This window comes from Nothobranchius furzeri, chromosome 9 (genome assembly GCF_043380555.1).
Source record: "Nothobranchius furzeri strain GRZ-AD chromosome 9, NfurGRZ-RIMD1, whole genome shotgun sequence".
Classification (NCBI taxonomy): Eukaryota; Metazoa; Chordata; class Actinopteri; order Cyprinodontiformes; family Nothobranchiidae; genus Nothobranchius; species Nothobranchius furzeri.
In genome coordinates this window covers 40,994,874-41,020,744 of record NC_091749.1, presented here as the reverse complement: position 1 = coordinate 41,020,744, position 25,871 = coordinate 40,994,874, and the positions used below count along the sequence as shown (strand labels likewise).

Here is a 25,871-nt window from a genome sequence, read left to right as displayed (position 1 = left end):
TCCTATGGCTTGGCTCCCCTTTACATTTCGGAACTCCTTCCCCTCTACAATAGTGCACGGTGTCTTAGATCTGCAAATCAATTAATTCTAACTGTTCTTTTACCCAGCTGTGTCAGAAAGAGGGACCGCACGTCTGCCAATGCAGCCCCAAAGCTCTGGAGCAGTCTTTCTTTCTAGATCAAAGATCTTCACAGCAATTTTTAAGACTAAATTGAAAACTAATTTATTTTCTTTAGCATATGGGTGTTCTTAATCTGTTTTTACCTACTTTAATTTTATATTTTATCTTGATGGATGCCTTTTGTTTGTGTAAATCAGACTGTTTTTAACCCGTTTTAAATTGCTGCGATGAACTGGCAACCTGTCCAAGAAGATGTCCCCCTCCTGTTTGCCCGAAGACAGCTGGAGATAGGCACCTGTGACCCTGTGTGGAAAAGTGGGTTAAGAAAGTGGATGAATATTTAATTTAAATTGGCAGTGGTTTTATCAATAAAATGTTGTGAATCCTATTGCTCAATCTATTTTATAAATTTTAAGTTGTATTGCTGTAGCTTTAGTTCAGCACTTTGATCAACTTTTGTTGATGTAAAATATGCTATATGAATACAATTTCTAAAGTCTCTTGTATTGGCTTCTGGTGACATTTTAGCATTCAAAGATTTTTATGAAGACAATTTTATTTAATCTATTTTCCTATCAAGTACCTACATGCTCATTCTGCCATAACAATGGAGCACAAAGGAGGTACAATTCAACGGGACAGTTTTAGGCATGTTGCCATGAACCCTTCTGCTCTGCTGGATTTAACTCTTTACTGACATGAAGTGTTTCAAATCACTAAACCATGTAAAAGAAAAACCTTTTTGATATACTAAAGTAAATATTAACAATGAATAGATGAACCATATGAGGAATAAACAAATGCAAATTATCCATGTGTGTGTGTATGTGATAATTATAAAATGACTGATACTGTGTGTGTGTGTGTGTGTGTGTGTGTGTGTGTGTGTGTGTGTGTGTGTGTGTGTGTGTGTGTGTGTGTTTATTATGTTTGACAAGCACTTTGGGGAAACAGGCCAAACAGATTTGTTCAGGGCTCTTCCCATGAACTTGTATATGCTTACCTGGGTGATAATCATAAGAAGGGATGAATTTAAATATTGCACTAATAACCTTACTATTCAATTTAATATAATTTAAATTACAATATCCAACTTATAAGTTAAACAATATTGGTTTAGCAACCGATGATGTTGTAAATATTTTTCTCAAATATTTTGGGTGTATTTATAGTTCTTCAATTAGATGGAAAGAAATAGAATGTCAGGGATCTTATGTAACAACACTTAGATAAAGAAACAGACTATAGGTGTTGTTAATGGCTTTAACGTTGACAGAACCCATGCAACTCCTCCTGGCCGTCTTTTTTGTTCATTCATTTCCAAAGAACGAACAAACATAATGAAATATGCCAAATATACATAACATTGGTGAATGCCAGGGATAAAGAAAAACACCAACAACACATGACAGGGACATATAAATGAATGAAATAAAAATATAAGATCACATGTTCAGATTGTTTGTCAAAAATATAGTTTGTTTTAAACATTTTTTGAATATCAAGGTCTCTTATTATATAAGTGTATTGTTCAAATTCTCTGCTGAAGTGGTTTATGTTTGGTTTGGAGTCTGTCCATCCTGCTTTATGAATAACTTTCCCAAGAGAAGAAGCTGGATGAAATGCGAAACGTCCTTGTCCATGTCCTCAAAACAAAGTACAAATTCTTTCCTTGTTAGTTGCACAGCTTTTCCAGACTTCTGTTCGATAAAATGTTGTTCATTTGTCCAAAATGTTTTAGAGTAGCTGCATACATTGGTCAAATAAATGGCTGGTCTCTAATGATGTAAGGTACATGAATAATCAATAATTAAGTTAAATCTGCTGGGTAAACGTTATGTAAAATTTTGAAAGGAACTTCTTTAACCTCATTATTTAAACATAATTTCCCTACATTTAGCCAAATCGGCCTCCAGATTAAATTTCCAAACAAAGAACAAAAAAATCTTCCAGAAAGCTATTTAGTTTTCCATTCAATTTTAGTTTTCCTAGTTTATTAGTACATTTCTTTTTGTTACATTTATCTCTCTAATCAGTATACTGTTGTGATGTGGGCCATAGCCTAGAGAATGAACATTGCCTCCTCACAACAGTTGTAAAAGACCACCTGGCAAAGCATCAAATATTGAGTAATTGATGGGAGTTTTTGCTAAACTTGAATACGAATTCATTGAGTCAAAAGATAACCATCAGCATTTAGAAGCTGTTTGACAAAAAATAATACCCTTTTCTACCCAGTGTTTAAAGTAGATAGATTTCTCTTTATAAAGAATATGTCCATTATTCCAAATATATCCTGACCGTCATACTGCGACTGTGCAGTAGCGGCTGTTGATGGAGTCGCGCTCCGATGACGACACTGGGAGAGGCGGTGCAGCTTTGCCACGTCGGTCTTGTAGCGCATTACACTGTTGCTCCTCCAGCCCCAGACTAACTTTTAGAGACGTTTTATGTTTACAAACGAGGTAAAAGCGAGCCTCCTGCGTCGCCGGTGCCGCTGTAACACGTACCCACATCGGTGCAGTGTTGGATACTGAAGCTGGAAGGCGGAGAAATGTTCGCTGCTGTCTTGACTCGTCACACAAACTGACTGATGCATCCTCGTTCTGTTCAGTTGAGTCCCCCCGCATGTTGTCGATGTGGTGTGAGTAGACTTGGCTTTTTAACCATTTTAAGTCGTATTTGACACTCTTACTAGAAAGCTACAAGCGCAGATTATTTTGGTTTAAAGAGGCCTTTTAAAAGTTTTCGCAGAGGTGAAAATAGCAACGGTCCCTGCTGCTATTCCTACAGGCAGCTGTAGTACATACTACATGTTTTAGCAAGTTTACGGGCATAAAAATAACAACCTAACTAAACGTTTCCACCGTTGAAACACGGTTTATCTCAACATATGCAAGCTGCCCGTTTGTCTCCACGTAAAAAGAAACGTTCACACGTGTAAATAATGCTTATTGTAAGAGAAGGACGTGCTGCACCTCTACAGTAAGGCTAAAAGCCCCATAATGCAGTCATGACTACAGTTCCTGTTTTCACTTTTGACTTGCAGCTGAAATTGAGGCCCCTTGTGGTGTTTGCGTGGCGCACGCGTATGTGTTAACGTCTGTTTCCTGTTTGTACATGAAGCTCAGATGGTGTTTAATGTTGCAGCCACACACCGGGGTCTGAAAATGCTTTATTATCTCCTCCATCATGCTTCAGAATGCGCATCAGCTGAGGAAATGTTGGTTTACACAAATGATGGATGCTGTCAGTGAGTTTCTGGGTTATTTGACTGTTGGAACAGTGGGTATCTAAGTCCAGTGATGATTTCTACTTTTTCTTTTCACTGAATTGGGGTAAAGCCTTGTGTAAATGAAGTCTATTAAAGTCCACACATTACAAAATGGATCATTGACCTCCCAACCAACACTCAAGCCATTGGTGTCCCTCCCCATTTCTGAAATTAAAATTACTTCCTTGGTCAGTACGCTATTCAGTGCTTTCGTTGGGTTCTTCCAGATGTTTTCACTGGTTAGATTTTATTGTAGAATGTGGCAGTGTGTAGTTTCCTGGCGCTAGGGGGCAGTACATACATTTCAGGGTAGTTTTACACCATATCTCCCTGACTGTCGCTAGTTTTAAAAGCATTACTGTAAATGTTGTTACCTGTGGAGCAGAAAGCATGCTACCCTGGTGTGACTCCTCAGACTTTGATGATCCTTCAGTTAATGCTATGCAGATTGTAGTTGTCTGGTGCTGTAGTTTCCAGATATGCTTCGGGTCCTGCGCCGGCTGATGACCTCATCATATTACAGCAATATCACTGGCTAAAACATCTATTGCATCTTTTTTTATTCTGTTCTTTCACATATGTTTAGGAAAAATTTTAGTAGTTTTGTTATTACATTTGTGTTTCTTAAATATTTTTGAACGTGGTAACGTAACTTCTGTAAGTTGGATGTCCAGCCAACCATCTAGTGTGACGACATTGACAGGCGCAGGACCCCGAGCTTGGCGTCCCCAAAAGACGCTAGTCCCGCCCCCTATGTACTTCAGACCCAATTTTTATCGTTATATGTTACGAAGCTGCCAATATTTTCCTACGTTTGATGGATATTTACAGAGAAAATGATAAAAAACTACACATTGTCTTTTAAAGCCATTTCTAACTGATGGTTTAGTCTCCTAATCTTCAAGTGTTTTTATTTACTGAAACTTCTAGTACACTGTCATGTACAAGAATAGCTTATATGTGTAGATTTATTTTATTTTGCCAATTTTATTCAAAAATTTTATTTAATTTACTTATTCTTCACTTGAATTCTGTGAGGACCATGCATTAGAAATTTGAGCACACAAAATAAATTAAAGTTAAAGCTGTTAGTGAATCTGAGAACAAGCAAGGTTTTGAATGCAAACATGGTCGTGGAACGCTCACTCCTCCCCATCGGGTATCTTCCCTGAGACGCTTCTGCCGGAACCGGACACCTGCATTGCCAGAGGAAACGAGATGGCACTAAACACCATTCGCTGTTTTCTAGGTCCAAACGTCTTTTGTCGTCCGTGACTTCAAATGGTGTTTTTCTATTTGGGACTCTGGTAGTTTGTCCTACCTAAGTTGAAGTGGTAGCAGCCGGCTGTTTCTCCTTCGCTGATATTATTGAGCAGAGAACCTCTCACACCAGTGGTGTTCTGTTGCTAAATACTTGAGTGTGTAATGAATGGAGGACCCAAGAAAGTGCTTCAGTTCAGTGAGACAGACAACCGGATGGTCCAATAGTTGCTGGACTGCTGTTAGCAATAAAACAACAGAACAAAATGAGAGGATTGAAAGTGTGGCTTAATTACAACAGATAACATCACGTTCAGTATTATTATAGCAATCATATTTGCAGGATAAGCAATAGGGCCCGACCGATATGCTTTTTTTGGGGCCGATACCGATTTAAAACTTTTAACAAAGGCTGATAGCCGATATAATGGCCGTTAAATCTCCCTCACAAAAAAGAAAAAAAATTCTTAAGCTTAAACCCTTCATTCTCTGCCTTTTTGATGCAAACATATTTCTCTATTACACACCAAAGAACTGTCTCAATAACTCACTAGGGTTTCCAAGTAATGCAAATAAGATTTATTTAGCAGATCTCAAAAACAACAGAACACCCAAACTTAGTCACAGCATAAAATCTAACATTCAAGTTTTTTCTTGTAAACTGTGGTTTCCACAAACACATTTAACTTAAAGGAATATTCCACCACTCAGTAAAATCGTGCCTTGTTAAGATTCCCCAGAGTTAGACAAGTCAGAAAAAGCATTTTATAACCAGCCCAATAAGATCTGGCAGCAGTTGGTCTTCTTAGTTTAGCATAAAACAATGTAAGTGAATTCACACACATTGTAGCGTGTTTTTTTTTATGCAAGTGAATGCAAGCCTTCCCTTCCATTGCTTTATGCTAAAACAACTGGTTACAAAATGTTTTTTCTGACATAGCTAACACTCGGGAATCTAACAACACACACAAGTTTAGGGACAGAAGATCCCAATAAGAATATTAAAATAATAAAAATGCAGCAATAAATAAAACGTAATACTTGTGCTTTGTAACAAAGTAACACTCTGTGGAAGTTAACTTGGTGAACTTATATTTATAAAACTTATATTATATAAAATATAAGGCTGAAAAAACACAATAGATTTATTCTATTGTAGAGGAATGTTTATGTTTATTTTCTCATCGTATTACCGCCCCTCCTCCTCTCCCAGGGAGAGGGACTCCCTCCTATCATAGAGCTTCACTGCCTTGTTGTCAACCCCCCCCCCCCCCCCACCCCCCCACCCCCACCCCTCCTCAGCAGCGACAGCGGTTGTGTGAGTTTTAGTGATGGGAATTCTGGCTCTTTTTAGAGAGCCGGTTCTTTTGGCTCAGCTCACCAAAAAGAGCCGGCTCTTTCGGCTCCCAAGGGGCTCCTCAGATTTTCTGTTGCGTAGAGTCCATTTATAACCAAAATAATGCAAAACTATATGTAAAATTATTTACTAATGTAAAAATATGTAATATATCAAATATTTATCATTTCTATGGATTTAATAACTGAACACTTAAAGAAATATCCACTTTCCGACTGCTGACGCTCATTTTCTCACCGTCTTCGTCGCACTCTCCTCTCTCTCGCTCGCCTTTTTCCTCCTCCTCATTCCCTCTCGTCTCCCTCCACCCGCATGTGCTCTGCTGTGTGTCTGAGTCTGATCCTCCCTCTTCCCCGCCCCTACTGCTCTGTGTGTGGACAGTCTGGACACACATACCAATCACCTGTAGCTTTCACCAAAGCAAGAGGGGAGGGGGGAGGGAAGGGGACGGCTCCCGTCGTTCACTTCAAAGAGCCGGCTCTTAGAGTCGGTTCGTTCGCGACCGACACATCACTAGTGAGTTTGAAATAGGGCTGCTCGATTATGGCAAAAACAATAATCACGATTATTATGACTGAAATTGAGATCTCGAATATTTAGGACGATTTTTCAATTTATGTTGATTTTATTTGTTTTTATTCAGTCATAAAATTGCTCGGGGCACAATCAGGACAAAAATAAATAAGAAACAAGATGATCACTAAAATAACTCCTGATTCCCAGTATAAAAAGACCAATATACTTATAGTTCATAGTTTATGACCCAAGGGCTATAGACCTTGGTTTAACTCATTTAAGTCTAACCAGTACAGACCCAAATACCAATATCTTGCAAATACCGACAGCAAGAATTATACAGTGGCATTTATAACAAATAAATGCAAATAAATTGATGTTCACAAAATGTTGCGTAACATTTATTGAGTTGTGTCAATGTGCTGTAGGAGAGTGCACTAGCACCGTGTCCTCAGAGAGATTAGTTATTAGTTATCAGTGTGAGGAACTTATTTCTACCTTATTTATAAACTATGTATTTACAAGTCCATCAGTTAATGTAATAATTGTCCCAACCACAGCTGATTTGATTAATTGAGCAGCCCTAGTTTGAAAAGACTGCTGAAGAAGAGTGGATGAAATTATCTGAGAATATACCAGAATGTCTACAAGAAAAAGGCCATTGTTACTTACTTACTGCCCTGCACGACTAAAGGGGAAGCAGCGTGAGCTCTGCATAGAGCGTAATGCTGCAGCAGTTTTTTTTTGTCTTTCAGGGTAACTTTTTGATACAAGGCCACGAGAGACACAATAAACTTAGGAAGCATGTTGAGGGGAAACATACTTTTGTCATTGTTTATTTTACTGTTCAACTTACCACTGACACAACAAATATGCTAATAATGCTTAAAACTAAATACTTAACCTCTAGGGCTGGGCGATATGGACCAAAACTTATATCTCGATATCTTTAAGCTGAATTCCGATATACGATATATATCTCGATATTTTTCCTCCTGTAAACTGTTGACAAGTTAACTCACTTCAAGCTCTTGAGAAATTATTAACATAAATCAGTAGGTTAAATGCATAAAAATGTATTGATTCTTGTCAAACTTTAACCGTAGTGCCTATTCTCTACCAGTCTGAGCTTTAGTAACACAGGTACAGCTGTCTGCTAACACACACACACACACACACACACACACACACACACACACACACACACACACACACACACACACACACATACACACACACACACACACACACACACACACACACACACACACACACACACACACAGTTGAGAGCCAGAGGTGTATAAAATGTCCCACAGGCACTTTTTAATTATATATTTATAATTAATGTAAAATTATTTAAATTTCATCTAGAGATGGCCCATATTGTATAGGTCTTGTCCAGAGAAAAAAAAATCCATCATGTTAAGCTAAATGTGCATCTACTGAAGATCACATGGGTCATGCACCATGGAGTTATTAGTTATTAGAAAAACTAGTTATTAACTAGTTGTTAGTTATTAGTTAGCAGTAGGGTTGTCACGGTATGAAAATTTAACCTCACGGTTATTGTGACCAAAATTATCACGGTTTTCGGTATTATCGCGGTATTTTTTAAACGGTGTTGCATATGTTCAGAAAGCATTGATAGTCCTGTTCTACACAAACTGAAATAGTTTTGAAAAGGTTTAACAGTGTTTATTAAACCTAAAATAACACAAAGCCTTAGCAAAAGTGCAACTTTTCACAAGTAAAGGAACAAATATCTTCTTTTTCTGGAACATGTTACAGTAGTCAGTGCAGGTTTAAATTATACAAATCCAAACATTCGAAACATAAACAATATGTAAACAAATCAAAGAAACACCACTTGTTTTCTCATATACTTGTTTTCTTCATTATCAACATGAAAATCTAAAACTCCAGTCCACACTTGACTTGAGCACTGTACAAGTCAACCTTAAAAAATATGTATTTAAAATAAATAGCCACTTTAAACAAATTACTAAAATAACTACTACACTATGTAATCAAATCCAAATGTTCAAGTATAAATGGCATTGAATAAGTAAACAAATCAATGACAAGGAACTAATTGTATATTTCTCTTCATCATCAACAAATAAGATGCTTCATCCAGCAACAGGGTGTCCGTGACACGGTTTAACTGCTGGCAGAGGACGCTGCGGCTGCAGTATATAGTGACTCGTTGTATTCTCCCTCAACCAAAAGTCCTCGCGTCATGCATTTAAGCTAAAATGCTCATGTTGACTTACCTTGCACTGGCTGTAGAGACGTGGGTGATCGTCACTCAGATGAGCCATTAGATTCGAAGTGTTGCTGCCTTCTGCAGACACTTGTTTCCTGCACGTTCTGCAAACGGGATAGCAGTCTTCTATTAACTGTCCCTCGGCATTTTTCAGAAATCCAAAATATGCCCATACTTCCGATTTAGTCTTCTTTGAGGGCTGATGGATGTCCTGGGCGCTGCCGTCTCCTCCTTCGGCCATTATTTCAGCTTCAAAGTTTTGGTGCCGTTGCAAACTAAAAAGTGCGTGTGCGCGCCGCGGGAACTTCAGCTGAAGCGACGGTGGCTGGTAAGGGTCACCGCGCTGAAACCGCGGCCACGGTAAACCCACCGAGATAATATAGTTTTTTAAAAACTGGACGGTTATTTTTATTGTCAACTTTTTTACCGGGGTTTACCGCTATACCGGTTACCGTGACAACCCTAGTTAGCAGTGTTGGCTCATATCAGCGATTATACTGTAATGATTCAGTCTCTGGTTGCTCTTTTATGAGTGTTATTTTCGGGCTACTGTCGCCATAACCCACACCTTACAAACTCAACTTTTTCATCAGAATCACTCGTAACAGAGTATTTACAAGCATAGCAAACCAGAGCGGAAAAAAATGGAACCGGAACAACATTTCTCACCCGTTGAGTTTGCCTTCAAAATAAAACGGTAACCCTATAGTTTACTATTCAAACCCTTACAATATGTTTCAGGTCATTTGGCCACTCCAGCTTTCCGTAGCCGTTTCCTCATTACACAGGGGAGGGAGGGGTTTGGCTCGTCTCTCCGCACAAGCAGGATGGAAAACAGAACTCCGTTGGCATTGAACATCCCCAAATAATTAAAAACCAGGAGGCCAAATGCAAAGTTTAGATCAGCACATTTACCCAGAGGCTCTCAGACTGAGCAAACTTGTGAGAATACACGTAATAGCCGCTTAGAGACGGAGCAACATGTCGCTAGCATAGCGGCTAATCGCTAGCATAGCAGTTTGGCCAGTTATATCGATATAAAGATATAAAGTCATCTTATATCTTGTTTAAAAATTATACCGATATTTAAAGAATATCGATATATCGCCCAGCCCTACTTACCTCAAATTTCCTCATCACCGTCGTCTCTGCTTGACTGAATTGCTCCTGCTGCTCCGCTGCATGTGTGCTGTGATGGTGGCTCCACCCCCCGAGGAGTGGAGCCACACAACATGAGTTCATGAAGCTGGCGCCATCTGCTGGATAGGTAGCGTAATATCGGCCATATCGGCCGTCTTTTTGGCCGATAGCCGATAATGTTAATGACCCCAGTATCGGCCGGCTGATATATCGGCTGGGCCCTAATAAGCAACCACGTGATTACAAATGCCGTGGAACATTATAAAAAGTGAGCTATCTGCTTCATAATTTTTGTTTTTGTTTTGTTTAGGCAAGACATTCTGTCTTATGTAAAAGAAACTGTTTGTTTTCAACGTTGATCTTTTACTGGAATGCAGCAGCAACAATATTTTATGAAACCCCATCAGGGTTTGAGCAGAACTCAGGTGTTAAACAGGTGTAGACCAGAAAATAAAAGCTGCTTGATCTTTCTTACTTTTTTGACAGTCTATCGACATGTTACCCTCCTTGTTTCCTTTTAGCTGAATGCATTCAAATGAAAATAATTAATAGATTATTTGTTTTTCCTAAGTTCTGACTTAAACATTGAACAAATTTTGAACGCATATCTTCAGTTTTGCAACTGATTATTTTTATTATCTGGACTTTCCAAAGGCTTCTAAGTTGCTTTTGTTGTTTTAACATTACCCACACAGGTTTATGATTGCCAACATAATTATTTCATATTGTTTGCTGACTCAACCCCATGTTCTAAAGATAGATGAGTCTTTGTATAGCGCAGTTTGTCACCTCTGTATGTGTGGTTAACATTGAGTGGAAAGAGAAAGCTCATTATACACTTTTAGACATCAAACTGATGTATTTTTAAGGTTTGTATGGACCTTATAATCTCTGAAGATGAGATTTATTTTGACTTATTAATATTAAAACCCCAGTCATTTCAGATGCTTAAGGCTTTTGTTATGTTTTCTAAGATAGTCACCAGGGGGTGGGGCTGCTTGTAGGCAGGTTTTGTGTTCTGGGTAGTTGAAAATTAATAATCGTTCTGTTTGTTTGGTTAAGATGTTGTCTGACAGCCACAAGAAGTGTTTTAAGCAGGGAGGTTTGGTGAGGTGGTTTCAGTTGCGACATGAGAAATACGTCTTTTTAACTGGTGTTTAATCTGCTGGAGGTAGCTCATAACCTATAGTTCATAAACTGGGTAATTCTGTTTTTGGTACATTGAGCTAACTAAAGCGGTCTAAACAAATGACATAAAAATCTCCTTTCATAAACACCAGAATGAAGATGTTTATGACTGTGGTTATTTGTGGTTATTTTATGTGCTAGATGTTTGGTGGTGGTGGGTTTTTCTTGTGTAACTTTACCTAATGTTGAATTTTGTGCACTCTCAATTGATATTATTACACTTAGACAACATTATGAGCTGCACTGGTTTTTGAAATCTTTCTGAAACAATTTAAAGAAGAATACTTATTTCAGCAACAATCAGAAACTTAAAGAAAACAAATTTATTTAAATCAAAGGTTGAAATGTTTACAAATTCACCAGTTTTTCTCCTTTTAAAAAGGCAGAAGAGGGACGTAATCGTTATTTACAATCTGTCCTACCTCCATACTTCCTGGTTCCAGAGCCAATCATATTTGAGTCCTCAGTGTTGCCAAGTCTTCAACACAAACACTACACCAGGGCATCTGTAAATAAACATTGGCTGAAGAAGAGCAGTGTTGTGAACATGATGTAAGCCAGTAACCAGGAGCGACCCAGAAGTTTTTTCATGTGGGGCTGAAACAAATCTTCAAATGGTTAGATTCATTAAATTCCTCATTTCATTTATTTTACTGATTCGAAGCTTGGTTAAATGTGCGCACCACAGTCTGAACACATTTTACTGATGCACATTGAGGTAATCTAGGTGATGTGGAGGAAAACAAAGAACACAGCAAAGGCACAACCCACTGTAAAAGGCAGAAATGGTCCAAAGTTTGGGATAGGGCTGGGCAATATGGTCTAAAATCAATATCACGATATATTGAGAATTTCACCTCTAACGATAAATGGACGATAACTACAGGCATGTGCAGAAACAAAAGTTGTCCACTAGATGGGGCTGTCACATGTATTACGTTGTCATATTTTTACATGACTCAACTAGGGATGGGTACCGAATTCGGTACTTTTTAAGGCACCGATCGAATTCCATAGTACCGACCGAGCACCGATTCACGTCATTTCAAGCGGTGCCTCGTTTCGGTACCCGTCCTTCATAACGAGAGCAGCATGGTAGAAAGAACGCACGCTAAAGCTTGGGTCCACTTCACTAAATGCGACGGGTGATTGGGTGAAGATGAAACCAGTGACAACGATCTAAGTGTGAGGCATCATCGTTTTAATCTGCTCCAGCAGTTAAATAAACTGTTTAAGATAACGTTAGCTTGATATGTTAGCTTCCATTGCCACCGTTGTTATCAGCTAATGGTACGTTCGCTTTCTCCTCAGAAATTCTAACTTCCCAGTAGGAAAAATCAAATGGCATAAGGAATGAAGATACACAGTAAATTTAGTTCACAGTAAAGATGTTTGCTTCAGTTTAATTATCAGCTTATAAAACTACAAGGACGATGTTAAAATACAAACAGTTGAATGTTATTTATCGTGATATTTATCAAATATTGTTATATATTGAGAAAAATATATATTTAATTATAAAAGAGAATTTAAATAATAAACACTCAAAAGTATCGAAAATTGGTACCGTTAAGTACCGGTATCAATTCCTAGGTACCGGGAATTAGTACCGAATCGATTCAATTGTCAACAGTACCCATCCCCAGACTCAAAGTGGTACAGCTTCTTAAAGGCACATGAATGTTACCAACCTAGTTGCCCTAGTTTATGATCAAGAGTGAAACAATGAGCAGAATTGCTAATGCTAAGCCACTGCGTAGCACGCTCACGATCAATTCGGGTTCAGAAAAAACATAATGGCTATGAATCACTAAACTACAAGCGGAAGAAAAATCCCCACCATTCATCCTGTTTATGTGTGGATGTCTGCAGCAGTGTGGGGCAGAGCCACAGCAGCTACCTGGAGTCTGGGTTGTTGCTACGATTCTGCTCCTCTCACAGCATCTTTGTGTATCACAAGCCATTGTAGCATGTAATTCACGAATCAGTTTAGACTGGATTATGTTGCCAGCCCATACATTATTAATTAATTTATTTATATATATATTAGGTCTGAACAATATATTGTAAATATATCGTTATCGCGATATCAGCATGCACAATATGCATATTGCAAAGAACAGATAAATATCGCAATGAATGGTCAGCTCAAGCTCAAATGTTTGCTACACATAATGCATTCTGTCAATCAAATGGAAGCATGATGTTTTATCTAACAACTAAATAAAGCTCTTCACTCATTTGGCCAACTGGGTGGGTTGTCATAGGTTAGATGCCCGCCCCTGAGGTTTGATGGTTAGCAAACACCTGAGTTAGCTTTGTTCTGCTCTTTCTGCTGATTCTGCTTTTCCCGGGATCCACGGATTGCCTTTTCTTGTTCATTTTCTTTTTCCCTTTCCTCACATCTTTTGCTTTTCTCATTTTTATGATTTTTTATTTCTTTTGTAAGGGGATGGAGTCATTTCTATCCACTAACAGCGTTCCCTTTTGACATTGTGCCAGAGTGCATGAAACAGCCTCAAGGTCATGCATTCACTTCTAAACTGTTTACGTTCCAGCAATGAAGACAGAAGAACGAAGAATGAACTCTTTTCTTTTAATTAATCAAAGAACTCTATTTTAATAAAGCTAATCCATCAAAGTGTTTGTCAATAATAAAATGTGACCGACCTATGAAATTAAAATATTAATTACTTTACTATGATCTTAGAAATGATGAGTCTGTGACTTTAAGGATTCCAACAGGACTCATTTCACGTAGTGTTAAAAAGACATAACGCATTTTTTTAACTGATCCAATCAGAATTTTACAGATCTGACAGAGCCGTGCTTCTGACGGTGTTTGGTTATTTTCATTCGACAATAAACCATAACATCCGAGGTATAAAACTATGCCACATCAGCTCTAACGCCAGTTCAAAAGCGTTCCAGAGCAAGCGTCGGGAGTGGCCAATCCGACCTTTAACTCTTCAACCGAAAGAACCACGACAAGCTGAAAATCCAGTCGCTATAACAACCAGCGGCAACAACAGCTCCTTTCAGAATAAAAGCTCCACCGACCCAGGCTGGGTCTGAACAGACGCCAATAAAAGAGTCGTGTGCCGGAGGTAACTCAAGACAGGTCTAGTCGGAGCCGCGGCTTCTTCTACCAGCTCGGTTTCCAGAGAGGGTCCGCTGGACCTCTGCATTCCTGATCTACCAGAGGACTTCCACAAGGCAGGTAGACCCGGCTTGATGGTGTCTCATGCGGTTTTGAAACTAACCCAAGCTTTTTTCAAAACAACATCTTCAGTTCCCGTCAGAACTAATCGCTTCTTCGGATTTGCTGGTTCTGATTTACATGACACGTCATCCATTCATCGTCTCATCCATTTTTAGTTACACCATACATTTAGTTCTGAAGTCAGCCTAGTTTAATTTGTTAGTAATAATATTCTTAACGTTTAAAGTTGACTCTCTCTATTCTGTTGTCTCTGAGTGAATACATAACGGTTACATAATCTCTGCGTTAAAAAGATCCGATCTTCTGGTTTAAATAACCCACCGATCCGTAAGGTGGATTTCATGTTTACTATGGGATCCCACGCCTTACGGCTCTTTAAATAAAATGTAAGAACCTCTCATTTTCCTTACACTTTGTTTTGATTATTTTTGTTCCTGAGTTATGTTTTTATTTATCGCAAGTAATATCATCATCGCAATATTAATCACTGCTATCAAATATTGCAGGTTTTCCTAATATCGTGCAGCCCTAATGTATATATATATATATATATATATATATATATATATATATATATATCCACATATATATATGGATATATTTAGACATGTTATTTTGTCTAGAATGAGTGATATTAATACAAACCTAAAATGTTAATGAAATGTAAGTCAAAATTTGTTCCATTCAATATTTATTAACTAGAAATATCAGCTGGGAAAGAGAGAACTAGCCGACACGAGTGTAATACATATTGTTTTATAATTTTGTTGTTTACTTTCATATTTTTAGCAGCAGACCAGTCTTGTTTCACTCGCAACGTTGTCAAATAGAGTACTCGATTAATCGATGAAGGATTCGATAGAATATTCAAATACTAAAATATTCAAAAGCAGCAGCCCCAGTTTCATGTACCCCTAAGAAGCCACAACGTCTTTTTGTTTCACTCTCATATCGAGTAAAGAAGGCTGGAGGCTAATGTTGAGCTAAAAATGCTAAGAGTGAAATGGAAGCAAATAGTCACCTCTAAAAATATCTCAAGCTACTTTTTAAATTATCAACAACACAATGTGAAATATATTTATCTACTAATCAACTTCCTATGTGTGGCCTGTCTTTGCTTGTCACCCAGGTTCTTCAGGTGCTGATCCCTAGCTGGCAGCAGTTGCTCAGAGTGGACTCTTTCTTTTGATATATGGACTGAAATACCTTCAAATCTGACCAGCAGATGTCACTCTTACTTCATGCAACCTTTGCATTTGCATCACAAACTGTTACAGGTTCCTGTAATTTTACTTGTGTTGAAAAACACAAATTATGAGAAACGGAAACTTCAGCACCAGTTATTAGTAGCTACATAAAAAAAATATGAAATAACATTTAGTTTAACTTAATAAAAATAAAAAATGTAGAACAAGATCTTGAATCAACTAAACAAACTTACTGAAAAACATGAGCCTCTGTTGTTATTAACCTTGTTGGATTTCATTTACCTTTCCAGCTGGCATCGGCCATTGCTCCTCTTCATTGTTTTTTATTTGACTAAATTATTTCTGTTTAGGATCTGTTTACATTTTTGCAAAGAATTCTCTGTTTTTTGTGCCCTTACAGTACATGGTGGCTTGTTGAGAAGAACGGTAACTGGCGACCATGCCAGGAGGTCGCAGGGGTCCCAGCAGACAGCAAATAACGCGCTCCTGTCTGCCGTCCCTGCAGACTTTAGTTGGAGGTGCTGTTGGCAATGGCACCGGGCTGAGGAACAGGTACGATCGTACTTCTGGACCCTCAGACACATAAAACACTGTAATGCTTTTTCTAGTTCTTTTCTTACTCAGTTTAGTAAAAAATATGTATTTACCTGACATGCTTCAGCTAGTAGCTCTAGCCATCCTGTAATATTGCCGATGGTGGTGGCATCACTTCATTTATCCGCAGGCAGCAGAGGACGATGTCGCCCTCTACTGCCCTGCCTGCATCCTCCTTGCTGAAAACAGTTCCATGCATGATCCAATGTGTATGTTCCATCTTCTCTGTTCATGGTCCATACACATTGGCTCACGCATGGGACTGTGTCATCAGCAAGGAGGATGCGAGCAGTAGAGGGCGACATCGTCCTCTGCTGCCCGCGGATAAAATGAAGCGACGCCACCACCACCGGCGATCTCTGAGGATCACTAGAGCTACTAGCTAAAACATGTAAGATAAATAAATAGTTTTTAGTAACCTGTTTGAGAAAAGAACTAGAAAATGGATTACGGACAAAAACACAGTATGAATGCACAAAGGACTATAAAACATCGTCTGTATTGAGCTGTAATGCTAGCAGCTGTTCTCATTTGTAGCATAAATTGACTTGATAAAACAAGCACACTGTATTAGTATTAATCATCACTTTCTGGATAAACAAGGAGCATTATCTATGTTTTTATTTACATGAAAATAGAAATTAATTCATTAAAGTTTAGCCTACTTATTTGTTTAAGCGCTCTAAAAATTCTGTCTCAGTTTTAAGGAGTGAAGTTTTATTTAGTGTTTCTGTAGGTTTGCGCCTGCCAAGTGTAGGTAGATGTGGTGCGTCCCAAACATGGTGCATGTGTTACGTTGTGTATGTATTTATCCAGGAGCAGTGCCTCTGTGGGTCTATCTGCCCCGCCCCTTTCTGCCCTCATCACCCCAGAGCCGGTCCGCCACTCGAGGATCCCCAAGCTGCCTCTGGACAGCAGCCTGCTGTTTGAGTTCCTGCTCTTCCTTTACCTGCTGGTTGCCTTGTTTGTCCAGTACATCAACATCTACAGGACAGTGTGGTGGTACCCTTACAGTCACCCTGCTGCCTCTACCTCACTTGTAAGAGCACACACATCTGCTTGGTTAATGCTTTTCTTTATTTTATTGTAATTTGATATTTATTGTCTCACATAAAAAAAAAACCTTAACATATAATCTCTCTTGTCCATCAACAGAAATAGTTCTGTTATCTGTAGTAAAACTGACTGACTTCCCTTTCTTTGTAAAAATATGAATATAAACTCCTTTGAATATGTTAGAAATAAAAGTTGTATAAATTAAAACAGAAATACAGAAATGTCTCATGATGATTTATTTTCTCATCCATGCAGAATTTCCATCTAATGGACTACCACCTGGCTATCTTCATCACTGTCATGTTGGCCAGGAGGCTTGTTTGGACAATTGTATCAGAGGTAAACACACCAACCAGCTCTCGCTCCATCCAGATGAACCCTCTTCAGATTCCTTATGAAGTCTGTTTGGTCCAGGTGTCTCAGAGCAGCGGAGGGTGTCTGCTCCGCTACGTGGTACTGATAACAGCTCGACTCAGCCTGCTGACCCTGTGTGGCTGGGTGCTCTGCTGGACGCTGGTCAATCTTTGCAGGAACCACTCTGTGCTCAACCTGCTCTTCCTGGGATACCCGTGAGTTTAAGTCTCATGTCCACCTGCAGAAGACGCAGATTCACGTGGTTGTTAAACTGTATTGACTGTCATTCACTGTGTGGTTTGACTGTTTTAATGGAAGTAGATGTAGAATCTGCTGTTCCTTTGATGTTGGTGTAATGCTTTCACGTCCTCATCATCAAATAAAACCAACTTTTTGCTCTCTTTCCTCCCTCGTTAGGTTCGGTGTGTACGTCCCGCTCTGCTGTTTCCATCAGGAGGGAGGGAAAAGCCAAACAATAGCATCTGACTGTGATTATCCAGCTGACCACCAGCAGACCGACCTGACAGAGTCTCCGCTCTTTCGGCCACGCGACTTCCTTTTCCTTTTACGGGAAAACCTAAGAGAGCAGTTTTCCAGCCCCCCACACATGCCCACGCACTCGTGCCCGGACACACCGGAGCTTATTCGAGCAGAGGTGGAGGAGCTGAAAAGTGATTTTAACAAGAGAATCAAGGAAGTGCTATTCAACTCTTTGTTCAGCGCTTACTACGTAGCCTTCCTGCCTCTCTGCTTTGTAAAAGTTAGAATTCTTTATTCTTCCTGCATCTGTCTGGTCTGGTGCCAGTTTTAAAGTAATCCTTATTTTAATGTAACGCCAACAGAGTACTCAATACTACGACATGCGCTGGTCATGTGAGCATTTGATCATGGTGTGGATCAACGCGTTCGTCATGCTGATGAGCCAACTGCTCCCCCCCGGTTACTGTGACCTGCTGCATCGCTCTGCGGCTCATTTGGGCCGCTGGCAGAAACTGGAGCATGGCTCATACAGTAACGCTCCCCAGCATGTGTGAGTGGCTCCTAAATACACCTTTAAAGGTTAACAAATGCTGTTGATGTTTAAAAGTGTGGTGTTGGTGTTCTGCAGGTGGTCAGAAGGCACCATTTGGCCTCAGGGGGTGTTGGTACGACACAGCCGATGTCTGTATAAAGCAGTCGGACCCTATAACGTGGCTTTGCCCTCTGATGTTTCTCATGCAAGGTTTTATGTGAGTATCTGATTTCATCACTGAGGCAGTCTCCAACTTTCTAATTTCATGTTGATACTAAAATCAGGAAGTAAAGAACTTGTTGCCAACATCAGCAGGAATCGGTCAGGAGTTGATCTGCTTTTATGGTTCTGTTCTTACTGTTTAACCTACAGCTAGATAATCTCAAATACATTAACTTAACAGTGATTATAAATTAATTTATTCATGCAGCTGGGATGAAAATAGCTTCTAACCAATAATTCATCTGAATATAATTTTGCTTAATTGTCTTAATCTCATTAGTTTTGCAAACTGCAAGATGATTAAGGCTTACAAGATCCAATGTGTCCTTTCATTTCCCTGCGTGCCTTTTTTGGAACCATTTCTTTCATTTGCAAGTAAGAAAATGCAGCAAGATCCAAGTTTTGGGGTGAAAACCAAAAAGGGCTTTTGGGATAAATAGTTATTGTTGATGGATCTTATACACAAAAGATAAACGGTAAATAACTGTGACACACCACAGACTTAATCCATGAGTGTTTTAGATGCCAAAGAGAGAATTAGGAAAATAACCTTCATTAATGAAATCTGTTTGTGGCGTGAGAAGAACATTTTACACTGATGGATGTGAAAGATGACCGATGTAAAACCGTGAAAAGGATGAAAACTGGAGATTGGAAGTTTTAGCCGAGCAGCAGCGATGAGCTAAAGCTGTGCCACATGTGGGATTATTATTATTATTATTCAGTTATCGGTTCTAAACAGGATGTTCTGACGGGGCGTTGGTTTTATCTGACTGAAAACGGAGCTGCGTTGTTCCACGTCAGCATTAAAGCTGCACAAATTAAAACAGGAAACAAAAACTAAACTGATTATAAAACAAGATACACAGTCTGTCTTTGTGGGAGGGGATGTCTCTGCTCCCCTCAGCCATGTCCTCAGTCTCCTACCCTGCAGGTTGGTAGGTTGATTCCGGTGGGAGTGCTGATGTGTCTGTGAGTTTGTGTGACTCTTGTGATTTCTGCATCCCATCTTAAACTAATCACCAGCTCCGTCACCCACCTGCTTTGAATGAATGCCACACATTCAGGCGGTTCTGAGTCCTGTCAGAGCTTCCTACCTTCATCCAGGTGCTCCAGCTAACCAAGCTAGACTGAATGAGTGTGTTATGTTTTATTAATGGTAGATATGTTTTCATCTGTGTATCACTTTAGGATTTTTAGTTCCTGTTTTCCGTTGTTGTTCCTGCAGTTCCTGTTCCACAAGCCGTTGCGGATCCTGAACCTGCTGATCGGGATCGAGTCCAGCGTGGTTTTATACCAGTTATACTCTCTGCTGCGCTCTGAGCGCTGGAACCACACGTTGTCCCTGGGCCTGATTCTCTTCTGCAACTACTATGTGCTTTTTAAACTACTCCGAGACCGCATCGTTCTGGGCAAAGCCTACTCCTGCCCCCTCTCTACCAACAGTTCGGGGCTCAAGTCTCAGTAAAGCATCAGCAGTGAGACTTTGCCCGTGAACCCTAGTGGCTGTGAGGGTCAGGAGACGGACTGTGAACTCATATTGTGTTTTGATACGGTTCTATTTTTAATGCAATGTTTATATTTACCTATTTAAAGAATATTTTTATTTTGTATACTATTTTGTGTTACACCGGGCATTACCGCACTGACAACATTAGCATGTTGTGTTACGTTGTTGCTAGGCGACAGGGAAGTCGGGGAATGCCTCGGGTGACTTTCACCAAAGATATTTTAAGTGCAAGCGGCCAATCATGGATCGAACTTGGCTTCAGGCTGTCAGTCGGACGAGGTGTGAGCAGCCAGAGATGAGAGGAGGTCGTTCCTGAGATCCTGATGGTTCTGTAACCTGTTTAATCCCCCAGTTTTTAATCTGGTCACAGGGGGGTTCTTAATTCCAGCAGTTTGCTTTTGTTCCTAGAGAAATAGTTTCTCAAGTTGTAAAAAAGAAATGTGGTCAGTTAATATAAATAACTCCTTCATTGATCTCATCAGAGTGACCGACGCGATGAAAACAGTCTGCTACGTTTTCCTCTTTTGGTGCAGAGTTAAACACAACCGAGTAGAAATTGAACCTTCAGCGTTTAACCAAATGCAGATAAATCAACCAGGTTCTGTTGCATCTGGGTGGGTTGGGCAGCTTTTTTATTTTTCTTTATTTAGATGGAGTCAAACTAAACCAACTGGTTTTCCCAGCTTCAAATTCACCACAAACGCCCTGTGAGTATTGACTTTTCTAATTATTAGTATTATTTTAATTTTGAGCAGAGAAAAGGGTAGATCATAGGTCCTAAATGTTGAATCTTTTCCTGAAGAAACTATTTTTTATGCGGCATTTCACTAAATGTGTGTTTCCTGCTGGAACACATCTGAATAACGGTCTTCTGGAGGAGAAAAAAAGTCATGGAGCAGGAGTTCATCCGAAACATGAGCTGGTGCGTCTCGAGGACCATGAATGAGAGAACCGGGTTAGCAAAGAAATATTTCATTAAGCATTTTTGGAGAACAGTTGGGATAGGAAGAGCTTAAAATTTGTAATTTTTCATCTACGTTTAATATCTCTCCAACTCTGTAGCAGATCGTTGAGTCGCTGTTTAATTAATTTATATCCATTTTTAATTTGGATGCAGAAAACGTGGCGACTAGTGATCCTTCATATTTACAGTTTTAGCCATGGTTGAAGAGGCGAGTTTACTTTGTTTAGTCTCATTTTGAGACATCCTCGTGCCTCAGGTGTTTTATTTCTGCCTTAGTTAAAATGGAAAGTGCTACGAATTACCACTCAAACCTGACTCACTGTCAGATTAAAAAGACCAAATTAAATATCCCCAAAGTCTATTGAGTTCCAGAATATTTTCTAGGTTTTCAGTTGAGTTATTTTGGGTAAACGTTCTCTTGAAATCAGACTTTTTCTGCTTTCTGACACTCCTTTTTCTGCTCTTTGGTGAATTTCTCCATCTAAGTTCTTCTGAGTTGTGTGCGTACTTTTTTGTAGCTGAACCCAGCCAGCCTTAAGAGCACAGAGACTGAAGCGTAGGTTTTGACTCATTTGTGGTTTCTTTAAGTTTATCCTAACAGGAAATTTCACATTTTAAGACGTGCATTTAAGCCCAGCCTCTGAGTTATTTAGACTGTTGTTCTCTTTGATTTGGTCGACGCATCTGAGGAGTACAAATTCATGACCTCGTTCCCCTGACTTCAATTTAATCTCAGCTCACATCAGATTTAAAGGGAGGATTGGAGTTTTGCTCAGTTGTTGTAAAGTGAAAAAAAGCTGTTGTGATTTTTCTTTTGACTGTGCCATGTTCCAGGATCAGGGTCCGGACTCATGGTTATTATGTTTGTCAGTGGCGGTAAAGTTAGTAGACATATCTCAGCATTTGACAGTATTCATCTTCCAAACATCATTTCTGGGTATTCTGACATCTGAAACAAAATAAACGGTGTTTAACAGATCTTGTGTTCTCTGGGATTAAATATGTTTAAACTGAAAGTGTTTGTTAGTATCTCACTGGGAAGCATTTATCTTAAAAAGAAAGCTAGAATAACCTTAAAGGTCAAGTAAAGTCAGGTGAAGCCATACCCCGCAGTGTTCTAAGTGGCCACTAGATGACGACAAAGAACAAGAGTTGAGACATTTGCATTTAAAACAGATTATTCTTATTAAAAAGCATTTTAGCATTCAGTACATTATGCATCTAGATAATTTTTATGTGTAAGAGTGCAGAAAACGGCATCTTTGGAGTTTTACATTCATCATCAGATCTGATCCTCAGTAGAACAAAGTCTTAACAGTGCAATCTTTAGTCTGAGCTCAAAAACGGTTTAACTGCAGAGTAATGGTGCTTCCTGTTTGTTCCATCAAAATAAAATAGTGTTTTTCAGTCACTTGGATATTGAAGTCTGAGAATTATGGCAAATGAAACAAATATTCATAATAATGCATCAGTGCTACACACAAAAGGGATAAAACGTGGAATCATCTAGTAGCCTTCCAGAAGGATGGGTCAGTGGTTTGTTGACCCTCTTTCTTCACTCTGCTCTCAGCCCTCTCTGCAGTCCACAAAGTTCCCTTTGATCCAGTAGCAGATCTGTGCATATTTCAGAGGTGTGATTCTCACCGCTACATTGAATTCATGAGACGCCCCTTGGCGCTCCACCGACTGGTGCCCAGAAAACACGCCTATCACCTTGCGCTCCCAGCGCCGGCGGCGCCCGTTCCACATCCTGGCGTAGACTCCTGACCCACTGGCACCAGGCTGAGCATCACAGTGTTGGTACAACAAGTCTGAAGTTTCTTCTCCGGCCCTACAGAACCGGTACACCAGCTGTCCCAGGCGATCGTTATCAAATCCTGAGAAGTGGACCCGACGACCAGGCAGTCTCTGAGCTGGGGGGCTGACTCCTAACTTCATGTGGCGGCGCTTGTGGGGTTTTTTGAGCTCAAGCAAAGCATAGTCATAGTCCATCCCAATGTCATTGGCAGTACCTTTGATCCAGCCTTTGGGAACATGGGTACGTCTGGCTCTGATCCATTGGAACTTCATTTTGTCACTGATGGGAGGGGCATATTGACCAGGGCCCCCCTCAACATGGTTGGTAAAGTTTGAGGGAAAGAAGATGGGTGAATGTCGTGCATCTAGTTTGGGTTTTAGAAAGCCAACCCGAAGCTTCTGGGCTCCTTTCACATAGTTTTTGCCGTCATGAACACAATGAGCAGCCGTGAGGACATGGCGGTCCCCCACTAGTGTACCAGAACACCCAGTGGACAGTTTGACAGCCACTGAGAATGGAAACTGGAGTAGGAAATTTTGGCCTACAATGCTGAACCGCCCATCGTGACCAAAGATTTGTCGTTTTCTCCTGACATGTGTCTGCTCAGTTTTACCAGTGGAATATGCTGGACTGGTGCTTAAACTGGGGTTGTAGCCATAAATTCCAATGGCAGTCTCAGTTAGTTCACCATTAGAATGGAGAGTTTCATAGGCCAGATGATGTCGCAAATCCCAGTAGCTTGGGCGTGGGGCTTTCTTGTGGCATTCTGGGTCACAGTGGAAGGCAACATCCAAGCGTGCTGGATTCAAGAACTGGGGGTCTGGTCGAGCTTCCGTTTGCTGGGGTAGGACCACAGGGACACGCTGGAGAATCCACTGAGGCCGGGGTGAGGAGGAGAAAACGGTAGGGAGGAAGAGCAAACACAGAAGGGAGGAAAACCTGTGGATGCACATGAGCAGAGATCTTGAGAACGATTTAAAGTTTTCTCCTTAAAACCAGGCTGAACAGAACTGGATGTCTGGACCATTATCAAACATCCTCAAAGTTAGCAGTTTAATTAAATGCATGGGAGCAGAAAATGTTTAAACTCAAGAAACTGTTTCTCAGATGGAATTTTCCACTGGTTTGAGTGTTGTAAATACACTGAACAGGGTATTTTTAAACCTTTCCTGATAGGGTTGGATGGAAAATTCCTGAAGGACTGAATGTTAAAGCTGGGTCAGGTCAGGAGAGACATAATCAGATGTGACTGTGCCCCTTTTATTTCTCTCTCTCTCTCAAACAGTTAAGGGTAATACATTATGCGCACATATGAAAATGAATAAATTGCCAAAAATAAAATGTATTTCCCCAAATATCCCAGTTAGTGTCCCAGCTACTCTGTCTTCCCATCTTTCCTTTACGCACGGAGCGACAGGCTGGAACTCACCGGGGGAGTGCATTCCTGGAGCGCATCGTGGTCCTGCCTCTGCAGGTGAGTCTGGGGCTGTGTACGTGGAGGGAAAGCCCTCAGTCCACCGCACGCACGAAGCTGAGCTCAAAACTCCCGACCTTCCGGACGCACCAAAGGCTTCTGCGGCTTCTCTCTCAGGAACTGCGGGATTTATTCGACCTGTGAGAGTTTGGAGCGGTCCGAAAGAGGAAGCAGCTCGGTCCAGAGAGAAAAAGCTGGATCATTGTGCGTCTGCTGGAGGAGGTTTCCCGTCTGCCTGAGCTCCAAAGTGTCATATCCGCCGATGAGGATCCAGAGAAAGCAGCACCAAGCCCAGTTGTCATGTGATATCACATCACTCCATTATTGCCGCCTATTCTGAAATAAATCCTACGCTGGTTTGATCTGATTATTGCGAAGATGCGCTGATGAAAGATTTATTACAGAAACTTGTTTTCATTTTTAGATGTTTTACTTTTTCTGGGTCATAAGATTCAATCACAATGTGGCAAAATAATACGCAAAACTACATGAAATGTGTCCAGACCAAAACAAATATTCAAATAACTTATGAGTCATTAAAAATTTTCTGATCCTTAATTATTTGATCATTTCAGCAGCTTCTTTTTCTTGAAAGCTGGATATAAAAATGAGAAGAGGACAGGAAATGGGGACATTGAAGTTGTATGTGTCTTCCTTTTTGCACATATTTCTGTCTGACCTGTCCAATCCCCTCTGGACGTTTTACTGCCCTCTGTGTGATAAACACATCTGAATATGTTTGAGTTACTCATGAAACCACAGAACAGACACAAGTGAGTGTGAGAATATAAAACCTGCAGGCCTGATGTTCTGCAGCTGCTGGATCATTCATTTATGGGTTTAAAGGTTCTCCAGGTGTTTTATTTGCAGCTGCAGCCTCATTGCTGTTGTGAATGCAGAGAGAAATCAGTTGAGTGGGCAAAAAGTGGTTCAGATGCCTTTGCTGGAAGCTGTCTTTGTGCTTGAACCACCCATGCTGAACATGTGCAAGCTGTTAGCGGATATAATTCTATATGTGTAGCGGTTTACTAGGAACAACTGATACCAGAAGGACAGCGGAGAATAGAGGAAGCAACAAAGGAAATGTGGGAGGAGATTATCCAACCATCCTTCAGAACCCATAAAGATCCCCATGTTTACTTTTACATCCTCATAAAAGACAAAATAGGTCTCAGGTTCACCTTCACAATGAAAATAATCTTTGAAAAAGTGTTTTGATGGATCAGATGATGGTTTCTCTCTATGGAAGGCCTGAAAGGCAAAAAAAAACCTGCTAAATATTTGTTTTAATTTCATAACAAATAAAATGTGCTTTAATATTTGAAGTGTGTT

At 40.0% G+C, this 25,871-nt stretch overlaps 2 protein-coding genes across 3 annotated transcripts; one reads left to right on the top strand and one right to left on the bottom strand.

The window, feature by feature from the left end:
- Positions 1–2,518: 2,518 nt before the first annotated feature.
- Positions 2,519–20,500, top strand: tmem39a (transmembrane protein 39A). 2 transcript variants are annotated; one of them, XM_015953471.3, is made up of 9 exons: positions 2,519–2,734; positions 15,956–16,107; positions 16,966–17,188; positions 17,461–17,544; positions 17,620–17,774; positions 17,977–18,319; positions 18,402–18,589; positions 18,668–18,788; positions 20,022–20,500. In XM_015953471.3, the coding sequence occupies exons 2-9, from the start codon at positions 15,995–15,997 to the stop codon at positions 20,259–20,261; spliced, it is 1,467 nt and encodes a 488-aa protein (XP_015808957.1). In that variant the 5' UTR covers positions 2,519–2,734; positions 15,956–15,994; the 3' UTR covers positions 20,262–20,500. The 2 variants fall into 2 exon arrangements, with proteins under 2 accessions (XP_015808957.1, XP_015808956.1); XM_015953470.3 differs by having other exon boundaries at positions 2,625–2,765.
- A 1,927-nt stretch (positions 20,501–22,427) lies between these two features.
- LOC107381675 (serine protease 23) lies at positions 22,428–24,752 on the bottom strand. The gene is made up of 2 exons (XM_015953472.3): positions 24,495–24,752; positions 22,428–24,004 (listed from the first exon to the last, which is right to left on the bottom strand). The coding sequence occupies exons 1-2, from the start codon at positions 24,518–24,520 to the stop codon at positions 22,834–22,836; spliced, it is 1,197 nt and encodes a 398-aa protein (XP_015808958.3). The 5' UTR covers positions 24,521–24,752; the 3' UTR covers positions 22,428–22,833.
- Positions 24,753–25,871: the final 1,119 nt, after the last annotated feature.